The sequence below is a fragment of the Culex pipiens genome, chromosome 2, assembly GCF_016801865.2.
Source record: "Culex pipiens pallens isolate TS chromosome 2, TS_CPP_V2, whole genome shotgun sequence".
Classification (NCBI taxonomy): domain Eukaryota; kingdom Metazoa; phylum Arthropoda; class Insecta; order Diptera; family Culicidae; genus Culex; species Culex pipiens.
Genome location: NC_068938.1, coordinates 59,775,522 through 59,789,031, shown reverse-complemented (window position 1 = coordinate 59,789,031; position 13,510 = coordinate 59,775,522). Strand labels below are relative to the sequence as shown.

At 40.3% G+C, this 13,510-nt stretch overlaps 1 protein-coding gene across 1 annotated transcript; it reads left to right on the top strand.

Annotated features, from left to right (window-relative positions):
* Positions 1–10,516: 10,516 nt before the first annotated feature.
* LOC120413605 (fidgetin-like protein 1) lies at positions 10,517–12,583 on the top strand. Its single transcript, XM_039574509.2, has 2 exons — positions 10,517–10,751; positions 10,825–12,583. The coding sequence occupies exons 1-2, from the start codon at positions 10,609–10,611 to the stop codon at positions 12,512–12,514; spliced, it is 1,833 nt and encodes a 610-aa protein (XP_039430443.1). The 5' UTR covers positions 10,517–10,608; the 3' UTR covers positions 12,515–12,583.
* Positions 12,584–13,510: the final 927 nt, after the last annotated feature.

The following is a 13,510-nucleotide window of genomic DNA, read 5'->3' as shown; positions in this document are numbered from 1 at the left end:
GGTAAAAAACACGATTAAAAACCATTTCTGATCACTTTTTTTCATTTTAATGCAAATTTTTTTTTGACAAGACAACATTTTTTCGATGGATCAACTATGGTCCCCTTGGAACGAGCTGTCAAGTAGGAGCTTTTCTGTCAAGAAGGACCGCGACGTTATTTTTTCAAAATTGATTTAAAAATCCATTTTAAACTCTTTGTGGTCGTTCAAATGGTCATTGTACTCAGAAAAATAAGCGTTATCGCTGTAAACAATAATATCAGCAATCTAAGCTTCATTTTAGGACCCAATTAAGGTTAAATTTGTGATACCAAGCAAAAAAAAAAAAATTTTAAATCTCGAGGTAAACTGGAGGAAAGGTCTAATAAACCCTCGAATCAACCAAATTTCCAGTTTTTGCTCAATTGGTGTTTTTTTAAATAGCCTTGAGTCAGGAGTATTAAAAAACACCCAAAAAGCAAAAACTGAAAATTTTGTTTATTGGAACTTTTTTTTTTTTTAAAATACTCCAATAATGGTCCAAAGTCAAAAATGTAAAAAAAAAAGATTTTCTCTGTTAACGATGCTAAAATCAAGATAAGTATGAAAAATATTATGTTTCTTTGAAAAAATATCTATTTTACAAAAGGCCAAATTCAATTATATTTTGTTTGTTTTCAAAATCCTCATAGACCATTTGCTTCTAAAGTCCAAAGTGAAAACTATTAAGTTGTTTTGTTTTGGAATCGTGTTCGGCCCAAGGACAATTCGCGATTAAAAGCTTCATAATTCAAGCAGATGACGCAAAGAATCAAACAAAGAAGATTCAAATTTTCGCTGTACGGTTACATAGGAATGCAGGCTTAAAATTGAATTTACAGCTCTTAGAACAACTTTTGAGAAAAAATTCAAGTAGTACGAGTGTATACTTTTGCCCTCTATTAATTGATGCATAAAAAAAAATTTAAAAAAGATTTTGAAAAAAAAGGTGCAGGTGGTTATGTTACACATGACCAATATGACAAAGAACTTTGCATGAGCCTCTTTAAATTATATATTTTTCGTTTAATTTGATCATTTTATTTTATTGTTACAAACGCGATATCCATTTTGTAGTCCTGGCGACATGTCAATTTTCATGTCCAGTATCTAGAATCATGATGTTTGATACCAAGTTTGATACCCATATTACCCAAACTTGTACGGATCGATAAATTTTCCCTCTTCGGAACACACCGAGGACACCAGGTAGTCACAAAATCTGGTTAAATCTACCAGGGAGCATGTTGACAGCTCCTATACCTACTGAGCGTACCCGTTATGTGTACAGATTGTCAAGGAAACAGATTGGCCAATGTTTGACAGATCCAAACGCGCTGTACACCAACCGTCCTTTACGCCCAGCAGTGTTGCAAGCGCAAAACATACGTTGCCCGTGCCTATTTATTTTGCATCGACCAATCTGTTCCCCTTGACAATCTGCAGTTATGTGTGGGCCCAGTGGGCATAAGATGGCGGCCTTCGATATTATCTAGCTAAACATTTGAAAATAACGAATAGTTTAAATAAATATAGTCTTTGTCTGTTTTTGGTTAAACATTTTGTCATTTTAGGATTTTTTTCTGGAAATACTTGTTTAGAGAACAATTACTAGAATTATTCTAGAAAAATGAGAGAGAGAGAGAGAGAGAGAGTCCCGTGAAAGCCGTTACGGAAACAAAAAATCCCACACGAATTTTGGGTAACATTTTTACGGACGAGATCCGATGAGGCCCACATTGCCATCTGTCGGTGGATACGCGCAACGAAAACTATCATCTTAGGGGCTGGTTTAAATGTAAATTTTAATGTCATGTATTAAAATCCATGAAGTTTGATACTTAATATAGTGAAAGAAAAATGATAATTGCTTTGCATTCAGGGGTTGTATTTCTAAAATTTATATTATTATTGTTATTATTGCTTATTGCGAGATAAAATCAAGATTTTACATCGCTTCGACTGACAGGAGGTTATGGCCGACGAAATAACGCGTTGTAAAAATCAGCAAGTCGACATCATCATACTATCTTGTCGTACGTCGCTTTCTGTCCCAAATTTTGGTTGAAGTTGGTTGCCGGAGTCCCGAGTTATAATGGAGTATTTCTATTCTAGCAGTTTTGCTTTTTTCTGCAATGTACAATGGGAGAACTGTAATTTCTACCACTCGAATCCGGTGCTCCATTACAAATGTTTACGGTAATCTAACTTGTACGTGCGTCAAACGCGTTCTGACCTGAAATCCCTTTGGCCAGTAGTCGCACTTTCATCAATTTTCAAGGAGCGACAAGATAGCACGACGAGATTGAAACTTCTTTTATATACATATGTAAAGAGACAAAAATGCACGGAGTATTTTTTTCAGATTTCGTTGAATATCTCAGGATTGAAATCGAATTGTGGGGATCTGTGAGGGTCAAAAGGTGAGGCATTTTGAGCTGCACAAAATGGCGTTCTTAACTCAATATGGCCCAAAATGCATGTACGACAAGTTAGCTCGACGACGACGAAGTTGAACTGAAATTCAGCATTGATTTGCCTGTCAACCTGGTTTATTTTGAATATTTTTTCTTGCGGTCATATCAGCGTGCGGAAACTATAATTATTGACACTCGCGATTATAACATTGTTCAGAACCAAACGATAAAGCTAATTTTTTAAGAAACTTTGTACGACCACAAAGGTTTCAAAAATATTTTTAAATATTTCAATTATTAAAAATTTAGTTCGCGGCTCTTCTTGACCGAAAGCATTCTACTTGACAGCTGGTCCCAAGGAGGTCATAGTTGATCCATCTTAAAATGTTGTTTTTGCATTAAATTTTTGTTTTTTTTACCGTTGTACAAAAAAAAATACATAGGGCTTTAGGATCCTATTCTGTCTTAATATCCATTTTTATGTCTAGTATAAAAATCCATGATGTTTAGTACCCAATGAAACGTTAGTGTATCTGGAAAGCGATTTATCATGTAATTTGCATAAAAGTAATCAAAAGTTGCATTTATTATTGTTAATAATTAAAAGTAATTGGGTACTAAAGCCCTATGTCAATTTTTATGTACAACGGTAAAAAACACGATAAAAAACCATTTCTGATCACTTTTTTTCATTTTAATGCAATATTTTTTTTTGACAAGACAACATTTTTCCGATGGATCAACTATGGTCCCCTTGGAACGAGCTGTCAAGTAGGAGTTTTTCTGTCAAGAAGGACCGCGAGGCTAATTTTTCAAAATTGATTTAAAAATCCATTTTAAACTCTTTGTGCTCGTACAAAGGGTCATTGTACTCAGAAAAATAAGCTTTATCGCTGTAAACAATAATATCAGCAATCTAAGCTTCATTTTAGGACCCAATTCAAGCCAACCGTGTGCGCTAGAGCTGGGAGTTATACGAGCATGCGCGCTTGAAAAACAAAAGAAACACATAATTTTCTTGCAAGTTGACCCAAAATAACTGTCAAAAACACCACTCAACGCTTCCACACCATCACCATCACAGTCACAGCCAGAGGAGAAGCAGAAAAAAAGTCGCTGCGAGTGAACTTCGCTGTGTTCGCGGCCGAAGATTGCGGTTTCCTCACCTAGATGGAAACTACCGGCAAGCAGAAATTCCGCGATCCCGCGCGCTTCGTACAGGTACCCGCGGAAAGGAGGTATATTGTCCGAAGTTGGCGCCGCCACGAAGTCGAAAGGTCGGGTTGAGCAGCAAGAACGAGCGTCGCAGAAGTCTGGTGAATCTGCCGGAAGCGGACTTGTCAGCGGTAGGCACGGCCAAGCAGCTGAAACGTATGCCGCGAGAAAGTCGGCGAGAACAGCACGGCTGGATGCGATGCGGTCGGAGAGTGAACGGACGGAAAGAAGGGACCGAATCGGGGACGCCGGCGACAGTAAGAAGAAGTGGGTGTTGAGGAGAATCATGTGGAGGATTAGGGGGTTTAGGAAAAAAATGTTTTTCAAATAAATACACGTAAAAACATTAAAATTGGTTTCTTTTGCTTGAGTCAAGTTAGACACAAACCCTTCCGAGTTGGAACCTAAACAGTGCTTTGTGTGAGGGTGCGAATGTATGTGTGAGCATTTAAACAACCAACGCGAGGTCCGCCTCGGATGAAACCTCGGTAGGCACTGAACTTTTCTGAGGCTAAGTGCTAACTTAAATAGTATCGCATGGCATGTTGCAACCATGGTGCTACATTCTCGCGTGACAGTTCCACGGAAGGAGGAGGCAAGGCAAAATTTGCTAAGTGCTAGATACTTGAATCTGATTAATGTGTTCGGGAAAGGTTGCGCTTGACCAATCAGCGTTCGCTATTCTTTAGTAGTTTTATGTTAACTTTTAAGTACTTAAATAAATAAGTACTGTAATAAACATGTTTAAAGATCATTAAGTAAGTCTTCCCCTTTCGTTTGGTGGGTAAAACGTTCAAATTCGTAGAGAGGGAAAAAAGATACAATCGTTTGAAATCTTGCACTTTTTTCGAAAATTTGCTTCTACGCGTTACATTTTGCTTCGCGAAAAATCTGGATTGCTACCCTTGTATAGAGCCCTAAGACAAAGTTCTTTGTCAAAACTCCAGAAATGCAATTTGAATGCCATTGAATATGAACTATAAATTGTCTTTGGTAATGCAGATTGTCCAAGTGTAAGACTGCTAACGGAACCGGCTTGATAAAAATGCATTCAAGCTTTAGGTTCTTTGAGGACACCTGCAAAATGGAAAATTTCCCCATCAATATTATCATTGTTCACAACGATAAAGCTTATTTTCTGAGAACACTGACCCTTTGTGCGACCGCAAAGGATTTACAATGAATTTAAGAATTTAAGAATTTAAGAATTTAAGAATTTAAGAATTTAAGAATTTAAGAATTTTAATTTCGACAAATTTTTTTTGGTTCATAGAAGAATACAAATTGGTAGTGCCGTTAAAGGTATAATTTATTATTTGCCAATTAAATTTACCTGTTATTTAACACACATATTTAATATATTCCGAGGTATATGCAAAAACAATTGAAGATCAAAAATTATTCCTAAACAAATATTTATTTGAAATTGTTAAACTCAAAAGAAATGTGTCTTTTAATAATTTTTAAAAACAATATGTTTTTCTAGTACATTTTTTTTGTTGGGGTACTAGCCGTGCTGTAATACTATGGCTTAAGTTATCATTTTTTAACAGTTATCATTTTTTTAACAGGTAGAAATATTAACACTAAAAAAATCGCTATATCATTTACATAAATGAACTAAGCCTGGAATCTTTAAAATAAAAAATCGTTCTCAATAAAACCAGACATAAAAAAACTACCCCAAAATCATTTATTATTACAACTTATAATAAAATGCTTAATTTCACCCAACTTGCAGATTTTATGTAAGCGTGTAGTCAACATCCATCACACCAAATTGCAGTAACTTTTCAACAAGAATGAGAAGAGAGAGCTTGCAGAAAAGTACGGGAACGGTTTTGCTGCAACTTCTACCTCTCTCACTGCAGAAGTTCTGCCTGAGAGAAAAGTTACTTTTATTGCAGAAAAGTACGGGAACGCTCTGCTGCCGTTTTTGTGCAGAATTGCAGAATTCTGCAGTACGGGAATAGACCTAATGTCGTGGACAAAATCCTTATTATACCACTAGACAAATCTTTCCGGGCCCACTTTTTGAGAGAGAATTTGTACGGAGTTCCACGTATGTGGATCAGGGCAGGCTTGGTTTGGTGTGTTGATTGCACTTATAGTGTGGAGACGACTCCTACAACTGGAATGATTTCACGTCCTAACAACAACCAAGGCCGGGACCGACGTTTTACTTCCCCTTCCGATGGAAGTTTGGAGCAGATGGGAATCGAACCCATGATCATCCGCTTCCCAGTCACGAATTATTCTAGCAGAGAACTTTGATGTGAGAACTCTGCTAGAACGTCGTGACTGGGTTACAATGTGAATGTTCGCAGCTTAACCATTCGGCCACATTTGATGTATTGTTAACTAAAAAGTGTTTTGCGGTCTGGGGCAACTGCGCCAAATCTCACCGTAAGCGACTCCAGGTGAAGCAGAACAAGCTGCTCAAGATGGTGCACAACCTGGACCCGTGGTACCCGACCGACGATCTACACAAGCTGGCCGGCGTCGACACCATCGACGCAAGCATCAAAAAGGCAACGAGAATTTTCAGGACTTCCTGCGGGATGTCAACGAATCCGCTTATCGAAGCACTCCTCCGTCAACAACTGTAATATTAGTCTTAAAATTGGGTCCTAAAATGAAGCTTAGATTGCTGATATTATTGTTTACAGCGATAAAGCTTATTTTTCTGAGTACAATGACCCTTTGTACGAGCACAAAGAGCTTAAAATGGATTTTTAAATCAATTTTGAAAAATTAACCTCGCGGTCCTTCTTGACAGAAAAGCTCCTACTTGACAGCTCGTTCCAAGGGGACCATAGTTGATCCATCGGAAAAATGTTGTCTTGTAAAAAAAAAAATTTGCCTTAAAATGAAAAAAAGTGATTAGAAATGGTTTTTTATCGTGTTTTTTACCGTTGTACATAAAAATTTACATAGGGCTTTAGTACCCAATTAGTGGTAAAATCTAATAAACACTAATTGGGTCCTAAAATGAAGCTTAGATTGCTGATATTATTGTTTACAGCGATAAAGCTTATTTTTCTGAGTACAATGACCCTTTGTACGAGCACAAAGAGTTTAAAATGGATTTTTAAATCAATTTTGAAAAATTAACCTCGCGGTCCTTCTTGACAGAAAAGCTCCTACTTGACAGCTCGTTCCAAGGGGACCATAGTTGATCCATCGAAAAAATGTTGCCTTGTCAAAAAAAAATTTTGCATTAAAATGAAAAAAAAGTGATCAGAAATGGTTTTTTATCGTGTTTTTTACCGTTGTACATAAAAATTTACATAGGGCTTTAGTACCCAATTAGTGGTAAAATCTAATAAACACTAATTGGGTCCTAAAATGAAGCTTAGAGGATTAGGGGGTTTAGGAAAAAAATGTTTTTCAAATAAATACACGTAAAAACATTAAAATTGGTTTCTTTTGCTTGAGTCAAGTTAGACACAAACCCTTCCGAGTTGGAACCTAAACAGTGCTTTGTGTGAGGGTGCGAATGTATGTGTGAGCATTTAAACAACCAACGCGAGGTCCGCCTCGGATGAAACCTCGGTAGGCACTGAACTTTTCTGAGGCTAAGTGCTAACTTAAATAGTATCGCATGGCATGTTGCAACCATGGTGCTACATTCTCGCGTGACAGTTCCACGGAAGGAGGAGGCAAGGCAAAATTTGCTAAGTGCTAGATACTTGAATCTGATTAATGTGTTCGGGAAAGGTTGCGCTTGACCAATCAGCGTTCGCTATTCTTTAGTAGTTTTATGTTAACTTTTAAGTACTTAAATAAATAAGTACTGTAATAAACATGTTTAAAGATCATTAAGTAAGTCTTCCCCTTTCGTTTGGTGGGTAAAACGTTCAAATTCGTAGAGAGGGAAAAAAGATACAATCGTTTGAAATCTTGCACTTTTTTCGAAAATTTGCTTCTACGCGTTACATTTTGCTTCGCGAAAAATCTGGATTGCTACCCTTGTATAGAGCCCTAAGACAAAGTTCTTTGTCAAAACTCCAGAAATGCAATTTGAATGCCATTGAATATGAACTATAAATTGTCTTTGGTAATGCAGATTGTCCAAGTGTAAGACTGCTAACGGAACCGGCTTGATAAAAATGCATTCAAGCTTTAGGTTCTTTGAGGACACCTGCAAAATGGAAAATTTCCCCATCAATATTATCATTGTTCACAACGATAAAGCTTATTTTCTGAGAACACTGACCCTTTGTGCGACCGCAAAGGATTTACAATGAATTTAAGAATTTAAGAATTTAAGAATTTAAGAATTTAAGAATTTAAGAATTTAAGAATTTTAATTTCGACAAATTTTTTTTGGTTCATAGAAGAATACAAATTGGTAGTGCCGTTAAAGGTATAATTTATTATTTGCCAATTAAATTTACCTGTTATTTAACACACATATTTAATATATTCCGAGGTATATGCAAAAACAATTGAAGATCAAAAATTATTCCTAAACAAATATTTATTTGAAATTGTTAAACTTAAAAGAAATGTGTCTTTTAATAAGTTTTTAAAACAATTTGTTTTTCTAGTACATTTTTTTGTTGGGGTACTAGCCGTGCTGTAATACTATGGCTTAAGTTATCATTTTTTAACAGTTATCATTTTTTTAACAGGTAGAAATATTAACACTAAAAAAATCGCTATATCATTTACATAAATGAACTAAGCCTGGAATCTTTAAAATAAAAAATCGTTCTCAATAAAACCAGACATAAAAAAACTACCCCAAAATCATTTATTATTACAACTTATAATAAAATGCTTAATTTCACCCAACTTGCAGATTTTATGTAAGCGTGTAGTCAACATCCATCACACCAAATTGCAGTAACTTTTCAACAAGAATGAGAAGAGAGAGCTTGCAGAAAAGTACGGGAACGGTTTTGCTGCAACTTCTACCTCTCTCACTGCAGAAGTTCTGCCTGAGAGAAAAGTTACTTTTATTGCAGAAAAGTACGGGAACGCTCTGCTGCCGTTTTTGTGCAGAATTGCAGAATTCTGCAGTACGGGAATAGACCTAATGTCGTGGACAAAATCCTTATTATACCACTAGACAAATCTTTCCGGGCCCACTTTTTGAGAGAGAATTTGTACGGAGTTCCACGTATGTGGATCAGGGCAGGCTTGGTTTGGTGTGTTGATTGCACTTATAGTGTGGAGACGACTCCTACAACTGGAATGATTTCACGTCCTAACAACAACCAAGGCCGGGACCGACGTTTTACTTCCCCTTCCGATGGAAGTTTGGAGCAGATGGGAATCGAACCCATGATCATCCGCTTCCCAGTCACGAATTATTCTAGCAGAGAACTTTGATGTGAGAACTCTGCTAGAACGTCGTGACTGGGTTACAATGTGAATGTTCGCAGCTTAACCATTCGGCCACATTTGATGTATTGTTAACTAAAAAGTGTTTTGCGGTCTGGGGCAACTGCGCCAAATCTCACCGTAAGCGACTCCAGGTGAAGCAGAACAAGCTGCTCAAGATGGTGCACAACCTGGACCCGTGGTACCCGACCGACGATCTACACAAGCTGGCCGGCGTCGACACCATCGACGCAAGCATCAAAAAGGCAACGAGAATTTTCAGGACTTCCTGCGGGATGTCAACGAATCCGCTTATCGAAGCACTCCTCCGTCAACAACTGTAATATTAGTCTTAAAATTGGGTCCTAAAATGAAGCTTAGATTGCTGATATTATTGTTTACAGCGATAAAGCTTATTTTTCTGAGTACAATGACCCTTTGTACGAGCACAAAGAGCTTAAAATGGATTTTTAAATCAATTTTGAAAAATTAACCTCGCGGTCCTTCTTGACAGAAAAGCTCCTACTTGACAGCTCGTTCCAAGGGGACCATAGTTGATCCATCGGAAAAATGTTGTCTTGTAAAAAAAAAAATTTGCCTTAAAATGAAAAAAAGTGATTAGAAATGGTTTTTTATCGTGTTTTTTACCGTTGTACATAAAAATTTACATAGGGCTTTAGTACCCAATTAGTGGTAAAATCTAATAAACACTAATTGGGTCCTAAAATGAAGCTTAGATTGCTGATATTATTGTTTACAGCGATAAAGCTTATTTTTCTGAGTACAATGACCCTTTGTACGAGCACAAAGAGTTTAAAATGGATTTTTAAATCAATTTTGAAAAATTAACCTCGCGGTCCTTCTTGACAGAAAAGCTCCTACTTGACAGCTCGTTCCAAGGGGACCATAGTTGATCCATCGAAAAAATGTTGCCTTGTCAAAAAAAAATTTTGCATTAAAATGAAAAAAAAGTGATCAGAAATGGTTTTTAATCGTGTTTTTTACCGTTGTACATAAAAATTGACATAGGACTTTAGTACCCAATTGAACTGAAAAAAAAAAATGAATTAACTAAAAAGTGTCAAACCGCCGAGGGTTGAGTGTAATTGGGTACTAAAGCCCTATGTTAATTTTTATGTACAACGGTAAAAAACACGATTAAAAACCATTTCTGATCACTTTTTTTCATTTTAATGCAAAAATTTTTTTTGACAAGACAACATTTTTTCGATGGATCAACTATGGTCCCCTTGGGACGAGCTGTCAAGTAGGAGCTTTTCTGTCAAGAAGGACCGCGAGGTTAATTTTTCAAAATTGATTTAAAAATCCATTTTAAACTCTTTGTGGTCGTTCAAAGGGTCATTGTACTCAGAAAAATAAGCTTTATCGCTGTAAACAATAATATCAGCAATCTAAGCTTCATTTTAGGACCCAATTGAAAAAGGACAGCCCTATCAAGTCATCTAGATCAGTCGCCCTTTCGCCGTTTCAAAAGTGAGATGAAATATCGTTTAGTTTCTCAAAGCAAAACGATAAGTCTGTGTTCGCGCGCTCAGTATTTTTGGATTTTTTTCTAGGACTTTGATGTCGTGATTTTGAACTAAAAATAATCCGTTTTAATTCCGCAATGGAAGATCCCGCGGCCCTCGAATCGTACCTGTGCCAGCTGGTGCAACAACTTGACCAGGCAGAACAAAGTTCCAATTCCTTCCAGAAGGCCAACACGATCCGGAATCTGAGCTCGCAACTTTTCGCCGAAGCACAGGCAACGTGAGTGAAATTTAATTTTGGAAGGCCAGTTGACTCCCTGATTGGAACCAAAAACCTTTTTTATTTGATTCAGAAACGATGAGCGCTTCGCTGGTTCCATCCTTGCGCGGTACTTGGATCAGTACCAGGACACGGTCATGGACACCGACACGGTCAACAACTACTGCGACTCGGTGGCCGAGCTGCTCCAAAACGAAGACGAAGAGGAACCGGGTATTACCGGTATTACCGAGAGCATGCTCGGCGATCCGTTGAGCTACTTGTCCGGGCCTGGGGACCAGCGGAGACTGTGCCAAGGGACGTTCGAAGACTGCACCATTTGGGAACCGAGCGCGTCCGATTTGCAGGCCGTCTTTCAGCGAGTCACTCAGGACGTCGTGGTGAAGGAGGTAGTGCCGGAAGTGGTTCCGGCTAAAGCGGTGGTGCCAAAGGCCACCTTGTCGGCGGTTGAGGAAATCTCCCGTCGCGTTTTTGGTCCAAAACCGTCGATCTTTGCTCCGAAGGTTCCGATTATGGCGAAACCGGTTCCGGTGGAGGTTGCTCCGCCGAAGGTGGCGCCGAATGAACCGGGTAAGGAGTGTTCCGCCGCAGCGAGTAGCTTCCGAACGGCCAAGGACGAGCTGCAGATTCAGAACGTTAAGAAGTATGGTACGGCGAATCCCGCCGGGAAGACGCCTTTATTTGCCTATGGAAGCAAAAAATCGCTCGGAGGTCGTCGGACGCTCGGGAGCAAATTTGTCTGTCCGATTCGCAATGACGACGAAGAGAACAAACCACCTTCGAAACAGCAGAACGGGGACAATCAATCTGCAGCGTCCGGGTCGAGTCAGGAGGAGTTGGAAGAGGTCGACGAACGGCTGCGCAACATCGATCCCAAAATGGTCGAGTTAATCCGGAACGAAATCATGGATCGTTTCTCTCCCGTCACGTGGGACGACATCGCTGGCCTCGAATATGCCAAGCAAATTATTCGCGAAGCCATCGTGTGTCCACTGCTGCGGCCAGACATCTTCACCGGATTGCGCAAACCTCCGCGGGGAATTCTCTTGTTTGGACCGCCCGGAACGGGCAAAACTCTGATTGGCAAGTGCATCGCATCGCAGTCCAACGCCACGTTTTTCTCAATTAGCGCGTCCTCGCTAACTTCGAAGTGGATCGGTGAGGGAGAAAAGATGGTCCGAACGCTGTTTGCGGTGGCCGCGGTTCACCAGCCGGCCGTCGTATTCATCGACGAGATCGATTCCCTGCTCTGCCAGCGGTCCGAAACGGAGCACGAAAGTTCGCGCCGACTCAAAACGGAATTCCTCATTCAGCTGGACGGAGCTGCCACCGCCGATGACGAGCGCATTCTCATCGTCGGTGCCACCAATCGGCCCCAGGAACTGGACGAAGCGGCACGGCGACGCCTCGTCAAACGCCTGTACATTCCACTGCCGGAACTGAACGCACGAACCCAGATCTTGGGCCGGCTTCTCGCCAGCGAGAAGAACTCCCTCACCGACGGTCAGATTGCCGAGATTGGCCAGCTGACGGAGGGCTTCTCGGGGGCCGACATGAAAGTGCTCTGCCACGAAGCCTCGATGGGGCCCATTCGGTCCATTTCGTACGACCAGCTGGTGCAGGTGGCGAAGGAAGACGTGCGGGCGGTTAATTACGACGATTTTAAGACGGCGTTGAGCCGTGTACGGGCGAGCGTTTCGCAGGGAGACTTGGTGCAGTACGTGCAGTGGGATCGTCTCTACGGGTCGGGCAGTTCCGGCTGATGAAGGCAGGTAACGGTGGTGGCTTGTGTTTTGTTTCTGTTTTTGGACATATATTATTGTTCTTTTGTATTTGAGAAAGAATTATTTTCAATTCAATTGTGTTTTTATTAGAATTTAACAGTTCTGCTCCAGGATGTTACTTTTGCAATTCAGAGATTTGGAGAACCTTTCAACTGAGATCAATTCATAAGCCTTTGCAGGGAGGATACATATTTCTAAGTTTAGACTTTGCTAACTGGGTGTTCTTTTAGGGAAAATAAATTTTGAGAAAAAACCCTAGATCTATGTTTGGCTTAAAAACTAATATCACAGTTGTTGACGGAGGAGTGCTTCGATGAGCGGATTCGTTGACATCCCACATGAAGTCCTGAAGGTTCTCGTTGCCTTTTCGATGCTTGCGTCGATGGTGTCGACGCCGGCCAGCTTGTGTAGATCGTCGGTCGGGTACCATGGGTCCAGGTTGTGCACCATCTTGAGCAGCTTGTTCTGCTTCACCTGGAGTCGCTTTCGGTGCGATTTGGCGCAGTTGCCCCAGACCGCAGCAGCGTAGGTCAGCATTGGACGGATGATGCACTTTATCACTAGCGACTTGTTCTTGATGCTCAGCTTCGACCGCCGATTCAGCAGGGAGTAGAGCGCTTTGGTGGACCGATCCACCTTCCCGATGATGTAGTTCACGTGCTTGTCGTACTTTAGCTTCTTGTCATGTACCACACCCAGGTACGTGACTTTGTCGTCCCACGATGCAGGCTGGCCGTTGACGCTGATCGATCTACGGGGAAGGTGCCGAGCAGCACGCCTCCTGGTGAAGAAGATGGACTGGGTTTTCCCAGCATTCAGCTTGATGCGCCACTTCCGCTGAAACTCCTCGAGGTTGTTCTGTGCCGCTTGTAGGTGGGTGACGACGATCTTCGGGTCCTTATCCGATGCCAAGTATGCAGTGTCATCCGCAAAGAATGCGTACGACACTCCATCGATCATCGGCACGTCGGAGGT